At 41.6% G+C, this 26708-nt stretch overlaps 1 protein-coding gene across 29 annotated transcripts in view; it reads right to left on the bottom strand.

Annotated features, from left to right (window-relative positions):
* The window catches only part of dlg1l (discs, large (Drosophila) homolog 1, like), a 260585-nt gene that overhangs the window by 29985 nt on the left and 203892 nt on the right, over positions 1–26708 (bottom strand). For all 29 annotated transcript variants that reach the window (XM_021612710.2, XM_021612715.2, XM_021612716.2 and 26 more), the window contains 4 exons: positions 20002–20158; positions 17978–18080; positions 2788–2902; positions 957–1133 (listed from right to left, as the gene is read on the bottom strand). In XM_021612710.2, coding sequence (XP_021468385.2) covers positions 957–1133; positions 2788–2902; positions 17978–18080; positions 20002–20158 — 552 coding nt within the window. The remainder of the gene's footprint in view (positions 1–956; positions 1134–2787; positions 2903–17977; positions 18081–20001; positions 20159–26708) is intronic.

The following is a 26708-nucleotide window of genomic DNA, read 5'->3' on the forward strand; positions in this document are numbered from 1 at the left end:
GATTGTGTCCCACTTGTTGATTCTTCACAAAAAAAATACAGTTTTATATCTTTATGTTTGAAGCCTGAAATGTGGCAAAAGGTCGCAAAGTTCAAGGGGGCCGAATACTTTCGCAAGGCACTGTATATATATATATATATATATATATATATATATATATATATATATACACACACTGGGGAGAACAAGTATTTGCAGTGTATCAAATATTTGTTCTCCCCACTGTATATGTTTATTTTTCATTTTTAATCCCAGCCCCCATCCCCACCCGAGGCCTTTTGGTAGGCTGTCATTGTAATTAAGAAATTGTTCTTAACTGACATGCCAAGTTAAATAAAGGTTCCCAAAATTCCTGGTTTGGAGCATTCCCTGTTCGAGGATTCAGAGTTGGAAGATTCCTTCCCTGCTTATTCTCTTTCCTGATTCCAGGAATTCAAAATTCAATGTTTGTTAGACGTTTTCAAGGCTCAAAAGTAGTCTTCTTTTGAGTTAACTATTTTGTAAATCCTACTGTATGCAACAATCCAATATGATTGGTTAAAATAAGCACCATGCAATTTCTAGATTTGCAGTACTTTTCCATTAATTTGTGGCCCTGACATACAGGACATCGGACACAGAGAAGTATCTATATCCAGACCACTCAGAGGCTATGGATAAAAATTCAGAAACGGTCTAACGGAAACCAAAGCTTCGGCAGGGAGGAACCCAATATGTACCTGAATGTGCCAAATCTATTTTAGAACGGCAACTTCTTCAAAGGTAAATGTGTTTTGCAGTCACATCATTAATTGTGTAGGAGCTGTGGACTATGGCAGGGATAGGCAACTTGTCGAGGAGGTCCGAGACACGTTTGTTTTTTATTCTCTCCATCTAATCAAGGACTGATTCAGACCTGGGACATCAGGAGTACAGCTAACTACGAGTTAAAAGAGAAAAACAGGAGAGGGGTTTACCTTCTCTTGCTGGGGATGACACCCACTTCCTCTGCCTCGCCCTCCGGGGTCACCTGCCGAGCCTGCCACCACTCGTCGTCTGAGGCGTTCACCACATGCAGGATGTCCCCGAATTTAAAGTTGAGCCCCTGAGAGGGGAGACCTGAGTCTTTTGTCTTGTCATAGTCGAATAGGACTCTGGAAAGAGTAGGAAACAAGTCACATTCAGTAAGTGAGTTTGATCATTTAGATGTAGTCATCTGGTTGGCATATGGTTAATATTTGATTAACAGTAAACTATAATGTGTAGTAACCAAACATTATACAACTACAGTTTGTCAGATACTTCAAGATCACAAAATTAGTACAATGTTAAGATGAGTCCACATCCCACGCCATCGGTTGGGTTGATCCTGCTATATGCCTCAACTAAATGAATGGACATATGACCACTGCAAATTTAGAAATCATACAGTGCTTATCTTTACCATTCATTTTAGATTGCAGAATATAACTGAATCTACAAAACAGACGGCCTGAGATATGGAATTAACTCAGACTTTAAGCTGTAGTGACACCGCAACTGTTAGACAGCTGCGCCACAAAATGAGGCCTCTTCTCATTTTTTTGAAAGTTAGGAGCACCAGTGCTACCAATTAAACATTTTAATTTTGAGCCCTGAGTGCAAGGTTAAGCTGTAGACCTTTAATCTATTTAGAGCTGGTGATGTCTTTTAGCTTGTTTTGGAGTCATTTCCACCCCCTTAGAGCTGTCTGACGCATGCACCTGTGCATCACACGGTGACGTCATTTTGAATATTGAATAGCTCTGTGTGTTTATGCTAGAGAATTACTGTTGCAGCTCAAACCCTTATTTCCGCAGATATAACGTTTGCGCCGATTCCATAACATGGGGCTTGTGATAGCTGACTTTATCTACTCATGAGAGGATCTGGACAAGAAAATCACCACGAGATTGTCTGTAAAATCTGAACCGTGTAAGCTACAAACCAATATATCACAAATATCGAAAGCGGAGAGACTCACAAAGGTGTTGGTTGTACTGCTCTACGAAGCACACCAGCTTCAAGGGAGTCGTCAATGTAACCCAGTACCAGGCTGTAGAAATTGCAAAAAGTGCAAAGGGGGAGTTTTTCCCTAAGTTTTCTTATACACTACATTATCAACAGTATGTGGACACCTGCTTTTCGAAAATCTCATTCCAAAATCATGGGCATTAATATAGAGTTGGTCCCCCCTTTGCTGCTAAGTGTCCAATGGCGGTGAGCTTTACACCACTCCAGCCGACCCTTGGCATTGTGCTTGTGTCCGTGTGGCTGCTCAGCCATGGAAAACCATTTCATGAAGCTCCCGACGAACAGTTGTTGTGTTGACATTGCTTCCAGAAGCAGTTTGGAACTCGGTAGTGAGTGTTGCAACCGAGGACAGAAGATTTAAGGCGCTAAGTGCTTCAGCACTCGGCGGTCCCGTTCTGTGAGCTTGTGTGGCCTACCACTTCACGGTGGGCCGTTGTTGCTCCTAGATGTTTCCACTTCAAAATAACAGCACTTACAGTTGACTGGGGCAGCTCTAGCAGGCCATGAATTTTACAAACTGACTTGTTGTAAAGTAAAAGCCTAATTCAATGTTTCATAAAAATGTTTTGTTATATATTTTTTGTATACCGATAAGGGTCCTAAAATTCAAAATCAAGTTGCTAAATGATACATTTTACGACCATTTTAAAACAATTCCACATGTTAGCTTAGTAGATATTGTGATATAAGGGCTTAGACCTACATAGGTTAAAGCTAATGGTCATTTACATTTCGGGGAACCTCTTTAGGTCTTACCTAACGTAGAGTGACCTCTTCTGGCTGGTCCGCAGCGAGCCCGACCCCGAGCTGATGCTGCTGTTCATCATCTGTTCTCGCAGGTCGTGGATCTTGGCTTCAAATCGACTGTACTCTGAAAAGAAAACACAAGCAAAATAGACAAAATATTGGCTTAATTCATTAAGAAGAAATTCAAAAAAATGTATTAAAAAAATGTACTAAAAGAAACAAAAAGGTCACGTCCCAATAATCTCTCCTTCCTCCCAAAGTGTGTTCACTTGTTCCCTTCACGGATTTGAAAGTAAATGACTGGTGTAAGAAATATAGTAGAAACTCCCCCAAGCCCATTCCTCTACCAATCCAATGTGTTTGTGGGAAGTAGTGAACGAGAGTAAACTTAAGAAAGAAGATATTATTGGGACACACCCTATATAACATGGGGTCCAAAATTGACACCCTTGAAAAAGATGAGAAAAAATGACTATATAAAATAAATATATAAAACCAGGGAAATTATATTATTTTATACTAATACAATATTTATTTTAACAAGTCATATTTATTTTCTCAAATAAGGTAAGGGTTCAAATTATTGACACCCCTGTTTTTAATACCTTTCAATACTTCACCTGGTGAGGATAACAGCACTGAGCTTTTTTCTAAAATGTTTTATGAGTTTGGGGAACACATTGGGAGTGATCTTACACTAATTAATTTTTCCAGATTCTTGATATCCTTTGTCTACGCTTATGTACTGCCCTTCAATTCAAACCACAGGTTTTTAATGATCTTCATGTCCGGAGACTAAAATGGCCATTGCAAATTGAGGTGTCGTGTATTTATGGATGCCAAGGGAAGCCAGGCTTCCCCCAAAAATTGACAAAGAAAATAAATGTCCTTCAATTTGCAAGAAGCTGAAAGCATCTGAGCGAACGAAACAGCGCCCCTCTGTCTCAGTATGTGTAGCCCATTATCTGATGCTGTCTAGTCAAAAAGAGTATGACATTGTTGCCACCCGTAGCGCTGAATATCTAACTCTGATATCAAAAGGTCCCACAATTGACAGTGCATTTCAGAGCAAAAACCAGGCCACGAGGCCGAAGGAATTGTCTGTAGAGTTCCGATAAAGGACCTTTTTGCCACATTTTGCTACGTTACAGGCTTATTATAAAATTGATTAAAAAAGATAATCTACACACAATACCCCATAATGACAAAGAAATACGTTTATTTTTATTTATTTTTAAAAACATTTTTGCAAAAACAATTATGAAATACCATATTTACATAAGTATTCAGACCCTTTGCTATGAGACTACAAATTGAGCTCAGGTGCATCCTGTTTCCATTGATCATCCTTGAGATGTTTCTTCAACTTGATTGGAGTCCACCTGGGGTTAAATTCAGTTGATTGGACACACCTGACTACATAAGGTCCCACAGTTGAGAGTGCATGTCAGAGCAAAAACCAAGCCATGAGGTCAAAGGAATTGTCTGTAAAGCTCCTAGACAGGATTGTGCTGAGGCACAGATCTGGGGAAGTGTACCAAAACATTTATGCAGCATTGAAGGTCTCCAAAAAACAGTGGCCTCCATCATTGTTAAATGGAAGAAGAACCACCAAGACTCGTCCTAGAGCTGGCCGCCCGGCCAAACTGAGCAATCGGGGGAGAAGGGCCTAGGTCAAGGAGGTGACCAAGAACCCGATGGTCACTCTGACAGAGCTCTATAGTTCCTCTGTGGAGATGGGAGAACCTTCCAGAAGGACAACCATCCCTGCAGCATTCCACCTTTCAGGTTTTTATGCTAGAGTGGCCAGACAGAAGCCACTCTTCATTAAAAGGCACATGACAGCCCGCTTGGAGTTTGCCAAAAGACACCTAAAGACTCTCAGATCATGAGAAACAAGATTCTCTCGTCTGATGAAACCAAAACTGAAATCTTTGACCTGAATGCCAAGAGTCACGTCTGTAGGAAACCTGCACCATCCCTACGGTGAAGCATGTGGGAATGTTTTTCAGCGGCAGGGACAGGAGACTAGTCAAGGCATATGACAGGTTACAGAGCAAACAATGCAATTGGCACAAATTTGGCATGGGTCCTCAAAAGGTTATACAGCTGCACCATCGAGAGCACTGGTTGCATAACTGCCTGGTGTGGCAAGTGCTCGGCCTACAACCGCAAGGCACTACAGAGGGTAGTGCGTATGACCCAGTACATCACTGGGGTCAAGCTTCCTGCCATCCAGGACTTCTATATCAGGAAGTGTCAGAGGAAGGCCCTAAAAATTGTCAAAGACTCCAGCCACCCTAGTCATAGACTGTTCTCTCTGCTACCCCCAAGCCATAAGACTCTTGAACAGCTAATCAAAGGGCTATCCAGACCCCCTCTTTTACGCAGCTGCTACTCTGTTTATTATCTATGCATAGTCACTAACTCGACCTACAGGTACATACAGTGGGGCAAAAAAGTAGTCAGCCACCAATTGTGCAAGTTCTTCCACTTAAAAAGATGAGGCCTGTAATTTTCATCATAGGTACACTTCAACTATGACAGACAAAATGAGAAAAAAAATCCAGAAAATCACATTGTAGGATTTTTAATGAATTTATCTGCAAATTATGGTGGAAAATAAGTATTTGGTCACCTATAAAACAAGCAAGATTTCTGGCTCTCACAGACCTGTAACTTTTTCTTTAAGAGGCTTCTCTGTCTTCCACTCGTTACCTGTATTAATGGCACCTGTTTGAACTTGTTATCAGTATAAAAGACACCTGTCCACAACCTCAAACAGTCACACTCCAAACTCCACTATGGCCAAGACCAAAGAGCTGTCAAAGAACACCAGAAACAAAATTGTAGACCTGCACCAGGCTGGGAAGACTGAATCTGCAATAGGTAAGCAGCTTGGTTTGAAGAAATCAACTGTGGGAGCAATTATTAGGAAATGGAAGACATACAAGACCACTGATAATCTCCCTCGTTCTGGGGCCCCACGCAAGATCTCACCCCGTGGGGTCAAAATTATCACTAGAACGGTGAGCAAAAATCCCAGAACCACACGGGGGGAGCTAGTGAATGACCTGCAGAGAGCTGGGACCAAAGTAACAAAGCCTACCATCAGTAACACACTACGCCGCCAGGGACTCAAATCCTGCAGTGCCAGACGTGTCCCCCTGCTTAAGCCAGTACATGTCCCTGCCCGTCTGAAGTTTGCTAGAGAGCATTTGGATGATCCAGAAGAAGATTGGGAGAATGTCATATGGTCAGATGAAACCAAAATATTACTTTTTGGTAAAAACTCAACTCGTCGTGTTTGGAGGACAAAGAATGGTGAGTTGCATCCAAAGAACACCATACCTACTGTGAAGCATGGGGGTGGAAACATCATGCTTTGGGGCTGTTTTTCTGCAAAGGGACCAGGACGACTGATCCGTATAAAGGATAGAATGAATGGGACCATGTATCGTGAGATTTTGAGTGAAAATCTCCTTCCATCAGCAAGGGCATTGAAGATGAAACGTGGCTGGGTCTTTCAGCATGACAATGATCCCAAACACACCGCCCGGGCAACGAAAGAGTGGCTTCGTAAGAAGCATTTCAAGGTCCTGGAGTGGCCTACCCAGAAAATCTTTGGAGGGAGTTGAAAGTCCGTGTTGCCCAGCAACAGCCCCAAAACATCACTGCTCTAGAGGAGATCTGCATGGAGGAATGGGCCAAAATACCAGCAACAGTGTGTGAAAACCTTGTGAAGACTTACAGAAAACGTTTGACCTCTGTCATTGCCAACAAAGGGTATATAACAAAGTATTGAGATAAACTTTTGTTATTGACCAAATACTTATTTTCCACCATCATTTGCAAATAAATAAATTAAAAATATGATTTTCTGGATTTTTTTTCTCATTTTGTCTGTCATAGTTGAAGTGTACCTATGATGAAAATTACAGGCCTCTCTCATCTTTTTAAGTGGGAGACCGGTGCCTACACATTTTAAGTATATTTTCCATTGCTAAAGCAACATAAATTGTCCTAATGCTCCTCTCTTCGTAGCAATGTTTTTATTTTTACTGGTCAAGCCACAACTGAGCAAGCCAAATAAAACCTTTTGTCTGTACTCAATCTCTGACACTAGCACCTCTTTCAGTCTCTGAAAGTTTTTTTCTTAGCTTTTTTGGTTGCGCCGTTGTATTTTCCCCACAGCTTTAAAGGGATGATTTTGACCATATGGTTAATTCGTGTAGTTTTGAAATGCAAACATCAAAGTCATGCACGAGCACATGAACAATTGGTATTGATCAATGTTATCTCCTAACGGTGTGCGTATGGCGCTCGTAGGATTGTTTGATAAATCACACTTTTTCTATGGGTACGACCATTCTAAATTCCATTAGTAAGTTTTTACGCAATATTGATAAATGACGCCCCAGGTGTTTACATTTGTTGGATGACAGAGGTCTGTGGTGATGCACACCAGTGGTGGGTTTTGTTTTGAAAGAGCACCCACACCTAGTGTAAAATATGGTGGTGGGTCTTTAATGTTATGGGGCTATTTTGCTTCCACTGGTCCTGGACTTTACCCAGTAAAAGGACATTTTAGGATATAATCTGTTTTCCTGTGCCAGGAGGCTGACACTTGTCCAAAAGTGGATCTTCCAGCAAAACAATAACCCCAAAGCACACATCAAAATCCACAAAGGAATTGTTCATTGACCACAAAATCAACATTTGGCAATGGCCATCTCAGTCTCCAGACTTTAACACCATTTAAAATCTGTAGTTTGAATTGAAGAGGGCAGTCCATAAGCACAGACAAATGATATCAAGGATCTGGAAAGATTATGTATGGAGAAGGAATGGTCTAAGATCACTCCCAATGTTTTCATATTAACATTTTAGAAAAAGGCCCAGTGCCGTTATCCTCGCGAGGTGAGATATTAAAAGGTATTGAACACAGGCGTGTCAATAATTTTGACCCCTACCCTTTTGAGACAAAAAGTATTACTTCTCTGAGCAATTGTATACGTAAAAAATAATATAATTTCCCTTTTTTTGTGAGCATACAATATAGCTCAATATTCTATTTTTATTTTTTAACAGTCATTTTTGGTCATCTTTATCAAGGGTGTCAATAATTTCGGATCCCACTGTACGTGTGCAGGTAGGTGATAAAGGGAGCGCTTACCTGACGTATACATTCCGTTTAGAAAAAACAAGAGCGAAACTAACAATACATAAAAAATTGTGTCAGGGGCAAGGTCCATCTCATAATCTCCATAACACATTTTCTTTGAACTTCAAGTTGAGACATATCGATCACATCTTACAATGTTTATTGCATTCATCATCATTTCCTTACACCTAGACTTAAAATAAACCCTCAAGTCAGTTGAATCAATGAACTTTTCCGCATCTACTGTATGATTTAACATTTGTTTTGGCAATCATGGCCTGAGAAAGCAAAATATCTAGACAAAATACTGTAGATCAGCTGAGCTATTCATTGTTATATATTTTTAAGTAAACATGAAAATATACTATAAAAGGGGAATGCATCGAAGTGCATACTAGTTCTTAAATGACATTGAGGGAATGGCAGGGTGAAATATCCCCTATTCAGCTTGAGTGGACTGTTCTGCTCAGCAATGGAATGTCATCTTAAACTGCGGATCCCGTTTTACTGCAAGTAGAAAAAGTGACCACAAAACCTGCCGTGGAAATATGATATGGGATTCACGTGATGTCATAACAAGTCCCATCAGGATAAAGACATTCAAGAAGGCCTGATGTTGCAGTTACAAATACCATGCATAGAGCTGACATGGTTCCCTATTCTACATAACAGAGAAACAAGTATGTCCTACACAGTGTATTTCTAATGCATTGTGACATTGCACTCCACTGAATGCGCTCATGGTTGGAAACAGACCAGGGTTCAGATACTATTCTAAATCAATACAAATACTTCAGCTGTGTTTGATAGAGCTTGCCTGTTGCAATGGAACCAATTGACAAGTGCAAACCCTGCCCACCTGGCACTCCAGGCAGGCTAAGGCAAATGGTCAAAGAATTTAAATGATTTCAAATAGTATATGAACCTAGGTCTGTATGGTGGGAGATTAAATAGAAAGTAATTATATTTGACAAAGATGAGCAGGTTCACAGTTGGAAAGCAGTTCCGTTAGTAAGCAACTGTTACATTTTACCATTTGTAATGTGACATTACCCACTTTCCAACCGTATAATGGACTCACTTATCATGAAGGAGATTGGTTTGTAATGTAATAATGCACCATTATAATATGGATAAGAAAAGACAGACCTGGGTTCAAATACTATTTGAAATCTTTCAAAACGTTTAGAGTTTGCTTTAGCCTGTCTGGAGTACCAGGTGGGCGGGGCTAGCCGTTTTGCGACTATTCAATTGGTTCCATTGCGCCATGCAAGCTCAATCAGGCCCAACTTAAGTATTTGACATGATTTCAAATAGTATTTGAAGCCAGGTCAAGAAAAAGCCAAACTTAAGGTGGAAAAGACTCTGTAATGCAATAAACCCTGTTCCTTCTCCAAGACCCCCAACAAGAAATGCCTCATTATAGCATTTATTTTCAGATTGAGATTACACCAAAACAAAATCAATAGAATCAATCCAAAAGCTAATTCATTCATAAAACACTGCAACAATAAATACAAAATAAAAAACTCAAACCCAGACTCTTTCGCGCATAAACTGCACTGCTAGCTTCTAAAGCACAGTATAACTTCTTAACACTATGTCAAAAATAACATAACTTGTTTGTATCTTTTCTCTGTTCCTCCTTGATGTTATTTAGTACTTACAGACTGCTCCCTGGAACATTCCAAGTGAGGCCGGATGGGGGAGAAGGCTATGACACCGATTGCTAACTAATTCTACTCCTGATAGTTGGTGTAGTCCACAGTCCTAGCAGTGTGTGAAGCAGAGCCTTGACTAAATCAGCTCAAGCAAAGAGATACAGTAGATCAGCTTTAATATTGCAGATAGAGTGTAGCTTCCATCAATATAGTTGTATGCATCATATATATATATATTTGAAATCTTTCAAAACGTTTAGAGTTTGCTTTAGCCTGTCTGGAGTACCAGGTGGGCGGGGCTAGCTGAGTGTATATTGAGTGGGGAGAAGTATTTGAACACTGCCGATTTTGCAGGTTTTCCTACTTACAAAGCATGGAGAGGTCTGTAATTTTTAAACATAGGTACACTTCAACTATGAGAGACGGAATCCAGAAAATCACTTGTGATTTCTAAGTTTTATTTTACCTTTATTTAAACTAAGCAAGTCAGTTAAGAACAAATTCTTATTTTCAATGACGGCCTAGGAACAGTGGGTTAACTGCCTGTTCAGGGGCAGAACGACAGATTTGTACCATGTCAGCTCGGGGGTTTGAACTTGCAACCTTCCGGTTACTAGTTCAACATTAACACTCTAACCCACTAGGCTACCCTGCCGCCCCAAGTAATTAATTTGCATTTTATTGCATGACATAAGTATTTGATACTTTAAAAAGCAGAACTTAATATTTGGTACAGAAAACTTTGTTTGCAATTAAAGAGATCATACGTTTCTTGTAGTTCTTGACCAGGTTTGAACGCACTGCAGCAGGGATTTTGGCCCACTTCCTCCATACAGACCTTCTCCAGATCCTTCAGGTTTCGGGGCTGTCGCTGGGCAATACGGACTTTCAGCTCCCTCCAAAGATGTTCTATTGGGTTCAGGTCTGGAGACTGGCTAGGCCACTCCAGGACCACTCCAGGCCACTCCTTAGTTGCCCTGGCTGTGTGTTTCGGGTCGTTGTCATGCTGGAAGACCCAGCCACGACCCATCTTCAATAATCTTACTGAGGGAAGGAGGTTGTTGGCCAAGATCTCGCGATACATGGCCTCATCCATCCTCCCCTCAATACGGTGCAGTCGTCCTGTCCCCTTTGCAGAAAAGCATCCCCAAAGAATGATGTTTCCAACTCCATGCTTCACGGTTGAGATGGTGTTCTTGGGGTTGTACGCATCCTTCTTCTTCCTCCAAACACGGCGAGTGGAGTTTAGACCAAAAAGCTCTATTTTTGTCTCATCAGACCACATGACCTTCTCCCATTCCTCCTCTGGATCATACAGATGATCATTGGCAAACTTCAGACGGGCCTGGACATGCGCTGGCTTGAGCAGGGGGACCTTACGTGCGCTGCAGGATTTTAATCCATGACGGCGTAGTGTGTTACCACTAATGGTTTTCTTTGAAACTGTGGTCCCAGCTCTCTTCAGGTCATTGATCTGGGCTGATCCCTCACTTTCCTCATGATCATTGCTGCCCCACGAGGTGAGATCTTGAACTTCTTCCATTTTCTCATAATTGTGCCAACAGTTGTTGCCTTCTCACCAAGCTGTTTGCCTATTGTCCTGTAGCCAATCCCAGCCTTGTACAGATCTACGGTTTTATCCCTGATGTCCTTACACAGCTCTCTGGTCTTGGCCATTGTGGAGAGGTTGGAGTCTGTTTGATTGAGTGTGTGGACAGGTGTCTTTTATACAGGTAACGAGTTCAAACAGGTGCAGTTAATACAGGTAATAAGTGGAGAACAGGAGGGCTTCTTAAAGAAAAACTAACAGGTCTGTGACACCTCAAATTGTTATTGGTTGGTAGGTGATCAAATACTTATGTCATGCAATATATATATATATATATATATATATATATATATATATATATATATATATATATATATATATATATATATATATATATAAATAATATACACTGCTCAAAAAAATAAAGGGAACACTAAAATAACATCCTGAATCTGAATGAAATATTCTTATTCTTTTTTCGTTACATGGTTGAATGTGCTGACAACAAAATCACACAAAAATGATCAATGGAAATCAAATTTATCAACCCATGGAAGTCTGGATTTGGAGTCACACTCAAAACCACACTACAGGCTGATCCAACTTTGATGTAATGTCCTTAAAACAAGTCAAAATGAGGCTCAGTAGTGTGTGTGGCCTCCACGTGCCTGTATGACCTCCCTACAACGCCTGGGCATGCTCCTAATGAGGTGGCGGATGGTCTCCTGAGGGATCTCCTCCCAGACCTGGACTAAAGCATCCGCCAACTCCTGGACAGTGTGGTGCAACGTGGCGTTGGTGGATGGAGCGAGACATGATGTCCCAGATGTGCTCAGTTGGATTCAGGTCTGGAGAACGGGCGGGCCAGTCCATAGCATCAATGCCTTCCTCTTGCAGGAACTGCTGACATAAACCAGCCACATGAGGTCTAGCATTGTCTTGCATTAGGAGGAACCCAGGGCCAACCGCACCAGCATATGGTCTCACAAGGGGTCTGAGGATCTCATCTCGGTACCTAATGGCAGTCAGGCTACCTCTGGCGAGCACATGGGAGGGCTGTTGCGGCCCCCCAAAGAAATGCCACCACACCATGACTGATCCACCGCCAAACCGGTCATGCTGGAGGATGTTGCAGGCAGCAGAACGTTCTCCACGGCGTCTCCAGACTGTCACGTCTGTCACATGTTCTCAGTGTGAACCTGCTTTCATCTGTGAATTCGCCAGTGGCGAATTTGCCAATCTTGGTGTTCTCTGGCAAATGCCAAACGTCCTGCACGGTGTTGGGCTGTAAGCACAACCCCCACCTGTGGACGTCGGGCCCTCATACCACCCTCATGGAGTCTGTTTCTGACCGTTTGAGCAGACACATGCACATTTGTGGCCTGCTGGAGGTTATTTTGCAAGGCTCTGGCAGTGCTCTTCCTTGCACAAAGGCGGAGGTAGCGGTCCTGCTGCTGGGTAGTTGCCCTCCTACGGCCTCCTCCAAGGCTCCTGATGTACTGGCCTGTCTCCTGGTAGCGCCCCCATGCTCTGGACACTACGCTGACAGACACAGCAAACCTTTTTGCCACATCTTGCATGTGCCATCCTGGATGAGCTGCACTACCTGAGCCACTTGTGTAGGTTGTAGACTCAGTCTCATGCTACCACTAGAGTGAAAGCACCGCCAGCATTCAAAAGTGACCAAAACATCAGCCAGGAAGCATAGGAACTGAGAAGTGGTCTGTGGTCCCCACCTGCAGAACCACTCCTTTATTGGGGGTGTCTGTTGTCTATTCCATTTGCACAACAGCATGAACTTTATTGTCAATCAGTGTTGCTTCCTAAGTGGACAGTTTGATGTTTGCCTTATGGCAAGGTTCCATCATGCTGGAAAAGGCATTGTTCGTCACCAAACTGTTCCTGAATGGTTGGGAGAAGTTGCTCTCGGAGGATGTGTTGGTACCATTCTTTATTCATGGCTGTGTTCTTAGGCAAAATTGTGAGTGAGCCCACTCCCTTGGCTGAGAAGCAACTCCACACGTGAATGGTCTCAGGATGCTTTACTGTTGGCATGACACAGAACTGATGGTAGTGCTCACCTTGTCTTCTCCTGACAAGCATTTTTCCGGATGCTCCAAACAACCAGAAAGGGGATTCATCAGAGAAAATGACTTTACCCCAGTCCTCAGCAGTCCAATCCTTGTACCTTTGGCAGAATATCAGTTTGTCCCTGATGTTTTTCCTGTAGAGAAGTGGCTTCATTGCTGCCCTTCTTGACACCAGGCCATCCTCCAAAAGTCTTCGCCTCACTGTGCGTGCAGATGCACTCACACCTGCCTGCTGCCATTCCTGAGCAAGCTCTGTACTGGTGGTGCCCCGATCCCGCAGCTGAATCAACTTTAGGAGACGGTCCTGGCGCTTGCTGGACTTTCTTGGGTGCCTTGAAGCCTTCTTCACAACAATTGAACCGCTCTCCTTGAAGATCCGATAAATGGTTGATTTAGGTGCAATCTTACTGGCAGCAATATTGTCCTTTTGTGCAAAGCAATGATGACGACACTTGTTTCCTTGCAGGTAACCATGGTTGACAGAGGAAGAACAATGATTCCAAGCACCACCCTCCTTTTGAAGCTTCCAGTTTGTTATTCGAACACAATCAGCATGACAGAGTGATCTACAGCCTTGTCCTCGTCAACACTCACACCTGTGTTAACGAGAGAATCACTGACATGATGTCAGCTGGTCCTTTTGTGGCAGGGCTGAAATGCAGTGGACATGTATTTTGGGGATTCAGTTCATTTGCATGGCAAATCGGGACTTAATTAATTGCAAATCATCAGATCACTCTTCAGAACATTCTGGAGTATATGCAAATTGCCATCATACAAACTGAGGCAGCAGACTTTGTGAAAATTAAGATTTGTGTCATTCTCAAAACTTTTGGCAAGGACTGTATTATACAATAGTTATCTTTTGTTTGTTTTTAATCCCATCCTTCAGCTTACCCTCAACCCCTCCCATCTATCTCTGAAGACCATCCAGTTTGATTCTATTTGCCTTATATTTTTAACTGTGCTGTTTCACAAACGTTCTAAACATTTTACAGACACAGTATATTTGACCTTAGTTACCTTGTTTTTTTCTCCCACCCTTCAGCTCCCTTCTACCCCTCCCAATCTCTCACTTAACACAAACTATGCAACTACTAAATGGAATCATGTAGTAATCAATATCATGTAGAAACAAGTGTTAAGTTAAAGAAATCAAAATATATTTTAGATTCTTCAAAGTAGCCACCCTTTGCTTTGATGAAAGCTTTGCACAATCTTGGCATTCTCTCAACCAGCTTCATGAGGTAGTCACCTATAATGCATTTCAATTAACAGGTGTTTCCTTTTATTCTTCTTTCCTTCTTAATGCCATTGATCTCTTAACACCATCCATTTTTTATTTCTAATTACCATGTATTTTCAACTGTGCTGTAACAAAAGTTCTGAACCTTTCTATTCACAATTTTTCTACATATTGTACATTTTTTCTAAAAGTATTATTATATTATTGATCGATTGACTATGACTTTTCAAATCAACCAGCAGTGCTATTTGCAGAGTTAGCTCTTTCTCTGAACCTCCCCCACACAATAATTCAACCCCTCTCAGTAGACCCTGTCCTCTCAAATATAATTTTTATTTCCCATCTATCCTTCTATCTTTGTATTTCCCATCTCTCCCTCTCTCAACCCTGAGTCATGTTCCAACCATGTCCTCTGAAATATTTGCATCAATAGCATTTCTATCGATTCAGTTTCAATTAATGAGTTCTCATTCAGTGTCATCACAAACATCTGCAGCGCATGATGTAACCCATGTACAGTACCAGTCAAAAGTTTGGACACACCTACTCATTCAAGGGCTTTTCTTTAGTTTTACTATTTTCTACATTGTAGAATAATAGTGTAGACATCAAAACTATGAAATAACACAAATGGAATCATATTGCAATAAAACAAGTGTTAAACAAATCAAAATATATTTTATATTCTCCAAAGTAGCCACCCTTTGCTTTGATAAAAGCTTTGCACATTCTTGGCATTCTCTCAACCAGCTTCATGAGGTAGTCCCATGGAATGTGTACCTGTGAAAGTCAATTTGTGGAATTTCTTTCCTTATTAATGCATTTTAACCAGTCAGTTGTGTTGTGACAAGGTAGCAGTGGTACACAGAAGATATCCCTATTTTGTTATGCAAGAACAGCTCAAATAAGCAAAGAGAAACGACAGTCCATTATTACTTTCAGACATGAAGGTCAGTCAATCCGGAAAATCTCAAGAACTTTGAAAGTTTATTCAAGTGCAGTCAAAATCCATCAAGCGCTATGATGAAACTGGCTCTCATTAGGACTGCCACAGGAAAGGAATACCCAGAGTTAACTCTAATGAACTTATCCTCTGCAGGAGAGTTACCAGCCTGAGAAATTGCTGCCCAAATAAATGCGTCACAGAGTTCAAGTAACAGACATCTCAACATCAACTGTTTAGAGGAGACTGCGTGAATCAGGCCTTCATGGTCGAATTGCTGCAAAGAAACCACTACTAAAGGACACCAATAAGAAGAAGAGACTTGCTTCTGCCAAGAAACACGAGCAATGGACATTTGACCAGTGGAAATATGTCCTTTGGTCTGATGAGTCCAAATTTGAGATTTTTAGTTCCAACCGCCGTGTCTTTGTGAGACGCAGAGTAGGTGAACGGACGATTTCTGCATGTGTAGTTCCCACTGTGGAGGTATGATGGTGTGCGTTGCTGGTGACACTGTCTGATTTATTTAGAACTCAAGGCACATTTAACCAGCATGGCCACCACAGTATTCTGCAGCGATATGTCAAACCATCTGGTTTGTGCTTAGTGGGACTATCATTTGTTTTTCAACAGAACAATGACCCAACACACCTCCAGGCTGTGTAAGGACTATTTGACCAAGAAGGAGAGTGATGGAGTGCTGCATCAGATGACGTGGCCTTCACAATCACCCGACCTCAACCCAATTGAGATGTTTTGGGATGAGTTGGACCGCAGAGTGAAGGAAAAGCAGCAAACACGTGCTCAGCATATGTGGGAACTCCTTAAAGATATACTTCTCCTTAATGCAACCGCTGTGTCAGATTTCAAAAAAGCTTTACGGAAAAAGCACACCATGCAATAATCTGAGTACAGCGCTCAGAGACCAAAACAAGCCATACAGATATCTGCCATGTTGTGGAGTCAAAAGAAGTCAGAAATAGCATTATAAATATTCACTTACCTTTGATGATCTTCATCAGAATGCACTCCCAGGAATTCCAGTTCCATAATAAATGTTTTGTTTGTTCGATAAAGTCCATAATTTATGTCCAAATACCTCCTTTATGTTTGCGCGTTTATTTCACAAATCCAAATTCACAAGGGGCAGGCACTTAGTTCCGACGACAGTTCCATTACAGTTCGTAGAAACATGTCAAACGATGTCAATCTTTAGGCTGTTTTTATCATAAATCTTCAATAATATTCCAACCGACAATTCCTTTGTCTTTAGAAAGGAAAAGAAACGCAGCTAACTCTCAAGGGCTCACGCATTCTGCCAGACACCTGACTCAAACAGCTCTTATTCTCTCCCCCTTCACAGTAGAAGCCTGAAACAAGGTTCCAAAGACTGTTGACATCTAGTGGAATCCTTAGGAAGTGCAATCGGACCAAATTCTACACTGATAGGCAAAGACTTGAAAACCTACAAACCTCAGATTTCCCACTTCCTGGTTGGATTTTGTCTCAGGTTTATGCCTGCTATATGAGTTATGTTATACTCACAGACATCTTCAGGGTGTTTTCTATTCAAATATACTAATAATATGCATATATTAGCTTCTGGGCCTGAGTAACAGGCAGTTTACTCTGGGCATCTTATTCATCCAAGCTACTCAATACTGCCCCCCAGCCATAAGAAGTTAAAGACTGTTGGAAAAGCATTCGAGGTGAAGCTGGTTGACAGAATGCCAAGTGTGCAAAGCTGTCATCAAGGCAAAGGGTGGCTACTTTAAAGAAAATAAAATATATTTTGATTTGTTTAACACTTTTTTGGTTACTACATGATTCCATATGTTTTATATTAGTCAAAATAAAGAAAAACCCTTGAATGAATACGTGTCCAAACTTTTGGACTGGTACTGTAAGTGCAGATAACAATGGGCTTACAGTAGGCTATAACAGTAGGCTATTTAGCATCTCCACTGAACACAAGGTGATTATTTGCCATACGTGGTTTTAGCAGCCATTGGTAAAACATTACATATTGCATTCAAGCTTGCAATAAGGCTCAGTAGATATACATTGATGGAAATGTCTGCTTAAAGCAAGCTTGCTGATATTAGATTATAATTGTTCTCATCGAATTCTCATCGAATGTCGTGAAGCTTGCTATAAGCAGATATCTACTGTGGTAATTCAATTACCTAAGAGCACCACACTAGTATATCAAAGCAGGTGTTTGATCCAATAGTAGTCCAACTCCTGATTTAGTTAGTCACACAGCAGTAATATGCCCAGTCAGTCAAGTGAAATGAGAGAGCGCTTCTCCACATGGTAAAACAATCATGTCTGTCTTATTACGCTCCATCTCTAGCTGTGTGAACTACCTGAATATGCCCCAGTGTTGTGTTCAGCAGGAGCAATAAAGGAGTTAACTTACTTTGAGGCCCCAGACTCTAGTCTAGCAGTGACGCTCACACCTTCAGAACCGCATACATAAGTACAAATACAAAGAAAAACATGACAGTGATGCCTCCCGCTGATGACATCACATAATGACTCACCCTCTGGTCTGTAGTGGGCCACGATGGTTACAGTCTGCCCAGCATTTTTCAGTGCCGCAGCCGCCTGCTCGTGAGTGGCGCTGCGGAGGTCCACCCCGTTCACCTGCAAGCGGGAAAAGCAGAAAGTAGACAAGTCATCAGGTTCCTGTTCATGCTAATCAAGCAACCTCGCTCTCACAAGACTTTAGTCAACCAGGCAAGTGTTCGAGAACACATTATCTTTTACAATATCGACCTGATCAAGTGTAGCAAAACAGACAAATGGAGAATAAAGCTAAACTTAAAAACTCAAAAAATAAAAATATCAGTGCCTTCAGAAAGTATTCATACGCCTTGACTTATTCCACATTGTTTTATTGCAGCCTGAATTCAAAATGTATTAAATATATGTTTTTTCCTCACACATCTACACACAATACCCAACAATGAAAAAGTGAAAATATGTTTTTAGAAATGTTACTAATTGTGTTAAGAATTGTTTTTACACTTAAAAAAAACAAAACATTTTATATCAAGGCTGCAACAAACAAAATGTGGAAAAAGTCAAGGGTTGTGAATACTTTCTTAAGGCACTGTATACAACAGACAACATGAATAGGGTGTAACACAGAGCATTAAAAACACAATGGGACACAAGTGGTACTAAAAAACTTCTTACGGACGTGGTTCCTGCACAGGAACACATCAGCGGAAATTTCAGAGCGCCACCTATAGTACTATAGTATTGTATTCGATAAATCTCAAACTTTCATTAAAACACACACGCAAGATACTAAATTAAAGCTACACTCGTTGTGAATCTAGCCAACATGTCAGATTTGTAAAATGGTTTTCGGCGAAAGCAATGAGAAGCTATTATCTGATAGCATGCACCCCCCTAAAATAACTGAACGAGACCTAAACAAAAGATTTTGCGGTAGCCGGCGCTACACAAAACGCAGAAATAAAATATAAAACATTCATTACCTTTGACGAGCTTCTTTGTTGGCTCTCCTATATGTCCCATAAACATCACAATTGGGTCTTTTTCCCGATTAAATCCGTCAAAGTATGCCAAAAATGTCCATTTATAAAGGCCGTCTGATCCAAGGAAAATGCACCTTTACACGACGCAACGTCACTTTTTAAAATTAACAAAGTTGCCTATAAACTTTTACAAATCACTTCAAACTACTTTTGTAAACCAACTTTAGGTATTAATAAACGTTAATAATCGATAAAATTGATCACGGGGCGATCTGTATTCGATAGCAGCAAGTCTTGAAATCATCGTCCATTTTTTTCACTTTCATAATTTCCTGGGTGCACCCCAAGACAGGAAGTGCCTATACGTCATCCCACCAAGGATAAACGTGCAAAGAAATTCCAGTATTGGCGACATCGTGTGGAAGCTGTAGGCGTTGTAAACGGAATCTCATCTATTTTCTGTAGCCTTAGACAATACATTGACTGGCGGATTAATATTTTTTTTGTGTTTTTGGTGAACAGTTTTCCCTGGGATTTTTACTACTAAACACGCTCTGTTACAGCCACAGACACAATTTTACCAGTTTTAGAGACTTCAGAGTGTTTTCTATACACACATACTTATCATATGCATATACTATATTCCTGGCATGAGTAGCAGGACTTTGAAATGTTGCGATTTTTAACAAAAAGCTGCGAAAATTTGCAGCATCCTTAACAGGTTTTAAACGGGTAAGACAGGAGCTCATTTTGACTATCCCCAGTAGGCGAAATTGGCTGTAATGACGACATTGTGACCAGCTTGGCACAGTAACTTACACAAGACTGGCGATGATGGAAATATCTGTGCGAATGGATTGAAGATTGTTTTGCACATTCCATTTTGTGTGTGTTAGTGTAACATGTCTGTGCCCATGTGTGTAAGTGCAATAGTGTGTTTGAAGATGTTCTTACAGACGGTGTGTGGCTGTGTGTGCCTGCAAACTCGGTGTGTGTGTGTGCGCAGGTGTGCGTGCTAGAGTGCCAGCATGAGTGTGCACGTGTTATGTTATCCTTACAGAGACGAGGCGGTCTCCTTTCCTTAGCTCGCCACACAGATCTGCAGGTCCCCCTGCCAGGATGAAGGAGATGAAGATGCCCTCTCCGTCCTCTCCACCCACTATGTTGAAGCCCAAGCCCGTCGCCCCTCTGTGGAGCACCACCTTCCTGGGCTCTCTGGGAAGACACGACAAAGAATAATGGATAAAGTCCTCAGTCAGATTATTTCTCTAAAGTAATATGGTGGTGGTTGTGAATCCTCGTAGTAAAGTCCAAAGATTAAAAAACAAAAACATCAAAAGGTAAAATTTTAGATTAAGTATGCTCTTATACCTGTGTAGTATCAGTCACAGTAGTAACATCGTATTAACATATTACAAAACAACACACAACACTGCTATTGCTACTACAGTGCTTGATTCACCTCTCACACTACATACTGTAAATCTGGCAATTTCATTATAACTGCACTATAACATCAATGTTTTGAACTATTGAACCAATACATGTCATTTTAATATACAACCACTAGGGGGAAAATGGCCATGTTAATTCTCGTGATGTGTGGCACAATAAGGATACAAGGCTGGAGAGATGACATTTTACTATGTATTACTTAAGCGCAATCTGGATGGTTCTTCATCTCTTAAATGCTTAAATCTTGTTTCAATCACTATTATATATTACCCATTGATTTTTTTACCACTAGAACCGCTTGGCCTCAAGTCATTCTGACTGCAACATTCTAACATTTCATTAGTTTAGGTTACTGTAGGCTATACGTAAAAACAAAAACAAACAAATTCATCTGTTCAATCAATTTTATTTGTGGAATGCCTGTTACAACTATGAACCATAACTTCAGTGCTGGAACACGGTAATATCTTATTTTTATGACAAAATAAAACAAATACCCCAACTACCAACACCCACAGTCAGCAAGACGTCTTGTCAAATATGAAAACATCACTAGCCTAAACATAAGCGGCAAGAGGCCTTGATAAAGTGAAAATCTGCACAAACGCAATAATGCCATTATAATGGATATAAGTTTTGATATGACAGCAATCGAGCTCGTGCCAGTGCGTCTTCACACAATGGCATCAGTTGGATTTTATTTAGCGGTTAACGCTTGTCCTAACAGTTGACACAAATCTTCGTAACTTTCACTTGCGTGACACACTGACATACCTTTGTTTAGTTGTAGTGCATAACAGTCTCCGGTTCTCTCTTTATTGAGTCCCCTTTGTCCTGTAATTTTTTCAGCACCGCTGTGCAGGTGCCTTATTTTGCGCATAGGGAGCTCCCGTCTCATTTTGTTCATGGTGCCGGCCAATTGTCCATGGTCACATTTCTCCCCTTGCCTCAAACCTCATCACCACATTCTCTGGCAGTTGCTCACCTGCTGCCCGATGTGGATCTTTTCCCAGACATTGAAAGCCGGCATGTACAATTAAGCACGCTTTCACTGTGTAGCCTACTCAAAGTAGGCCAGAGTAGACTACTGAGACTGGATTCTGTGGACTGATTTAGGATACATACCACTTTGATATTATAATTATAACAGATCAAGAAAATAGAATGGCCTGCCCTGTTTTTCATTCACAATTGGTAATTACACAATTATGCAGTGTTCGCTTCCCCGAGCTCATCAACTCACCCATTCTCTGCATCATACTTTACATAACGTATTTATTATGTTGTGTGTGTGAAATTTGTGGTATTGTTTAGTTAAATTTTTTATGCAATTTTTGGGGTGGTCATCAGCTGGGCAATGCACTTTCAACTGTCGGAAGAAGGAGTAGAGAAGGCCCTACTGTCGGGGGAAGGAGTAGCTACGGGAGAAAACCATTATAAAAATGATATGCCCTCCTAAAACTGGTTATAACTCCAGTTCTGTTTGTGATTTTAAGATTTTAACACCGACAGTGTGTTATATAGACTTATTTAGGAAAAGCCAACGGAAGGGAACATGACTTAAAAATGGCAGAGTAACATAACCGTTTGATTCAGGAGCAGTCAAAATGACTGCTTTAGCAGTTCTAGTGTTAAAAGGGGCCATCTGCAGTTGCTACATTCAATTTTTGACTTATAAATTAATTATACATACCAATTGATTCTTGAAGAATATACGCTACTCGACAAAAAAGTACAGTGCCTTCGGAATTATTCAGACCCCTTGACTTTTTCAATTTTTTTAGGTTACAGACTTGTTCTAAAAATTTATAAATTGTTCTTTCCCTCAATCTATACACAATACCCCATAACGACCTAGCAAAAACAGGTATTTTTTTTTGCCCATTTATAATAAAAAAAAAAATAAAATAAAAAATATTATATTCACATAGGTATTCAGACCCTTAACTCAGTACTTTGATGAAGCACCTTTGGCAGCGATTACAGCCTCGAGTCTTCTTGGGTCTCTGACTTCCTCCCTATAGGATGTCTCGTCGTTGTCGGTGATCAGGCCTACCACTGTTGTGTCGTCTGCAAACTTGATGGTGTTGGAGTCGTGCCTGGCCATGCAGTCGTGGGTGAACAGGGAGTACAGGAGGGGACTGAGCACGCACCCCTGGGGAGCTCCAGTGTTGAGGATCAGCGTGGTAGATGTGTTGCTACCTACCCTCACCACCTGGGGGTGGCCCATCAGGAAGTCCAGGATCCAGTTGCAGAGGGAGGTGTTTAGTCCCTGGATCCTTAGCTTAGGGATGAGCTTTGAGGGTACTATGGTGTTGAACGCTGAGCTGTTGTCAATGAATAGCATTCTCACTTAAGTGTTCCTTTTGTCCAGGTGGGAAAGGGCAGTGTGGAGTGCAATAGAGATTGCATCATCTGTGGATCTGTTTGGGCGGTATGCAAATTGGAAAGGGTCTAGGGTTTCTGGGATAATGGTGTTGATGTGAGCCTGCCAACCTTTCAAAGCACTTCATGGCTACAGACGTGAGTGCTACGGGTCTGTAGTCATTTAGGCAGATTGCCTTTGTGTTCTTGGGCACAGGGACTATGGTGGTCTGCTTGAAACATGTTGGTATTACAGACTTAACCTCTTGGAACCACCCCTCCCCCCCGGATCTGGGATAATTGTCATCAACTACGCTAAATAGCATAGCGCAACGGTCAAATAATCTTACTAGAAAATATTCATATTCATGAAATCGCAAGTGAAATATAGCGAAACACAGCTTAGCCTTTTGTTAATCACCCTGTCATCTCAGATTTTGAAATTATGCTTTACAGCGAAAACAATACAAGCGTTTGTGTAAGTTTATCAATATACTAACAAAACATTACGTACACCTAGCGGCAGGTAACTTGGTCACGAAAATCAGAAAAGCAATCAAATGAATCATTTACCTTTGATGAGCTTCGGATGTTTTCACTCACGAGACTCCCAGTTAGACAGCAAATGTTCCTTTTGTTCCATAAAGTTATTTGTTATATCCAAATACCTCCGTTAGTTTGATGCGTTATGCCTAGGAATCCACCGGAAATAGCGGTCATGACAACGCAGACAAAAAACCCAAAAAATATCCATAATATCGACAGAAACATGGCAAACGTTTTTTATAATCAATCCTCAAGGTGTTTTTCAAATATCTATTCGATAATATATCAACCGGCACAGTTGGCTTTTCACTAGGACCGGGAGGAAAAATGGCTACCTCTCTGTTTAGCGCAAAAATCTCACAGAGCCAACAACTGACCACTTACGCAATGTGGACGTTTACACTCATTCTTCAAAATAAAAGCCTGAAACTACATCGAAAGGCTGTAGACACCTTAGGGAAGCCACAGAAAAAGGAATCTGGTCGATATCCCTTTCAATGGGCAATAGGGATGCATAGAAAGACAGGGGTTTCAAAATAAGAGTCACTTCCTGATTGGATTTCTCTCAGGATTTCGCCTGCAATATCAGTTCTGTCATACTCACAGACAATATTTTTACGGTTTTGGAAACTTTAGAGTGTTTTCTATCCTAAGCTGTCAATTATATGCATATTCTAGCATCTGGTCCTGAGAAATAGGCAGTTTACTTTGGGACGTTATTTTCCAAAAATAAAAATAGTGCCCCCTAGCTTCAAGAGGTTAATCATGTTAAAAATGTCAGTGAAGACACCTGACAGTTGGTCAGCACATGCCCGGAGCACACGTCCTGGTAATCCGTCTGGCCCCACAACCTTGTGTATGTGGACCTGTTTAAAGGTCTTACGTCGGCTACGGAGAGCGTGATCACAATCGTCCGGAACAGCTGATGCTCTCATGCATGCCTCAGTGTTGCTTGCCTCGAAGCGAGCGTAGAAGTGATTTAGCTCGTCTGGTAGATTTAGCTCATATGATCAATGGAAACAGGATGCACTTGAGCTCAATTTCGAGTCTCATAGCAAAGTGTCTGAAAACGTATGTATATAAGGTATGTGTAAAAAAAATACACTGGTTCAAAAACTTGACTATGATATGACTACACCATACACAACAGCTCTGTTAAACATTAGGTTAGGTTATTAGGTTATCTACTTTGGGTCATGCTGTATGCTCGTCAGATCAGGGTCGAATTAATTAGGAACCAAACCGAAGATACAGACTTGAACATGTCCAATAAATGTTTTCATTACGGTTTTGATACAATTTACTATGGTGTGTACTAATGGATAAAACTCAGTGTTTTTTTCAGGGGCTGGAGTGATGTCCTCTTGATTTTGCCACCCTCATAATGAAGCCCTCTTTGCCATGCATGCCAAATGACCCCTCCCTATATTGAGAAAAAAGAAGAGGAATAGGGAGAGACTAGCTAAATTTTGTCATCACTGACAATTTTGCACGCCCTATTTTTCAGTTTTTGATTTGTTAAAAAAGTTTGAAATATCCAATAAATGTCGTTCCACTTCATGATTGTGTCCCACTTGTTGTTGATTCTTCACAAAAAAATACAGTTTTATATCTTTATGTTTGAAGCCTGAAATGTGGCAACAGGTTGCAAAGTTCAAGGGGGCCGAATACTTTCGCAAGGCACTGTATTTCTATTTACTTTGGATCTGGAATCCCTCAACTGAAGCTAGCCAGCAAACTACCTACCAGCTATCAGTCAGCAAACCACTGCTAGCGGTCATCAGCTAACCTTTAGCTCAAAACAGAGCATAACGGACCTATTTTTCCCTCCATATCCCCGGATTCCTACCGCAAACTCTGAACATTTTCATCTGGATCTTCACAATTAGCTAACCGCAATCCCGGGTAACTACTCCTGGCTAGCGTTTCCATCCCGGAGCAAGCACCAATTAGCCTGAAGCTATCCGGGCTAGGGCTCCTGGGCTACCACCGAAACCCACTCCTAGGCTACAATATCCGGACCCCTTCCTACTGCCAGTACGGGGCACGGAACCCCGCCGATCCTCTATGACTGGAATACCGACATAATCTGCCCGAGGATTCCAACAGGCCCCTCAGGTGTGACGTCCGCTGAAGGCCCATTCTGCTAATCGCGGCCTGTTAGCTGTCTAGAGTTACTTGGAACCCTACTAACCCACGACTGGTCTATGAACGTCACCGCACGAAGAGGCAAAACCAGACTTACCTCCATCGCAATGTCCCTCAAAGGCCCTTCTGCAAACTTGCTAGCCCCGGTCTACTAACTGCTAGCTCGCTAGCCCCGGTCTGTTAACTGCTAGCTTGCTTTCCCCGGTCTGGAACTGCTGGCTTGCTAGCCCCGGTCTGCTAAGTGCTAACTTGTTAGCCCCGGCCTACTAACTGCTAGCTTGTTAGCACCGGCCTGCTAACTGTCTGAATCGCAGTGTCCCCAGCCAGCCTAACCACTCACTGGACCCATATGTTCACTTGGCTACGCATGCCTCTCTCTAATATCAATATGCCTTGTCCATTACTGTCCTGGTTAGTGATTACTGTCTTATTTCACTGTAGACTCTACAGAGCCTCTAGCCCTGCTCAATATGCCTTAACCAACCATGATGTTCCACCTCCTACATATGCGATGATATCACATGGTTTAAACGTCTCTAGAGACTCTCTCTCATCATTACTCAATGCCTAGGTTTACCTCCAATGTACTCACATCCTACCTTACCTTTGTCTCTACACTATGACTTAGAATCTATGCTATCGTTCCCAGAAACCTGCTCCTTTTACTCTCTGTTCCGAACGTGCTAGATGGCCAGTTCGTATACCCTTTAGCCATACCCTTATCCTACTTCTCCTCTGGTGATGTAGAGGTTAATCCAGGTCCTGCAGTGCCTAGCTCCACTCCCACTCCCCAGGTGCTCTCATTTGTTGACTTCTGTAACCGTAAAAGCCTTGGTTTCATGCATGTTAACATTAGAAGCCTACTCCCTAAGTTCGTTTTACTCATTGCTTTAGCACACTCTGCCAACCCAGATGTCTTAGCCGTGTGTGAATCCTGGATTAGGAAAACCACCAAAACCCTGAAATCTCCATCCCTAACTATAACATTTTCCGCCAAGATAGATCTGCCAAAGTGGACGGTCTTGCAATCTACTGCAAAGATAGCCTGCAGAGCTCTGTCTTACTATTCAGATCTGTACCCAAACAATTTGAGCTTCTACTTCTAAAAACTCACCTTTCCAGAAACAAGTCTCTCACTGTTGCTGCCTGCTAAAGACCACCCTCTGCCCCCAGCTGTGCCCTCGACACCATATGTGTATTGATTGCCCCCCATCTGTTTTCTGAGCTTGTGCTACTAGGTGACCTAAACTGG

The sequence above is a fragment of the Oncorhynchus mykiss genome, chromosome 8 (genome assembly GCF_013265735.2).
Source record: "Oncorhynchus mykiss isolate Arlee chromosome 8, USDA_OmykA_1.1, whole genome shotgun sequence".
Classification (NCBI taxonomy): domain Eukaryota; kingdom Metazoa; phylum Chordata; class Actinopteri; order Salmoniformes; family Salmonidae; genus Oncorhynchus; species Oncorhynchus mykiss.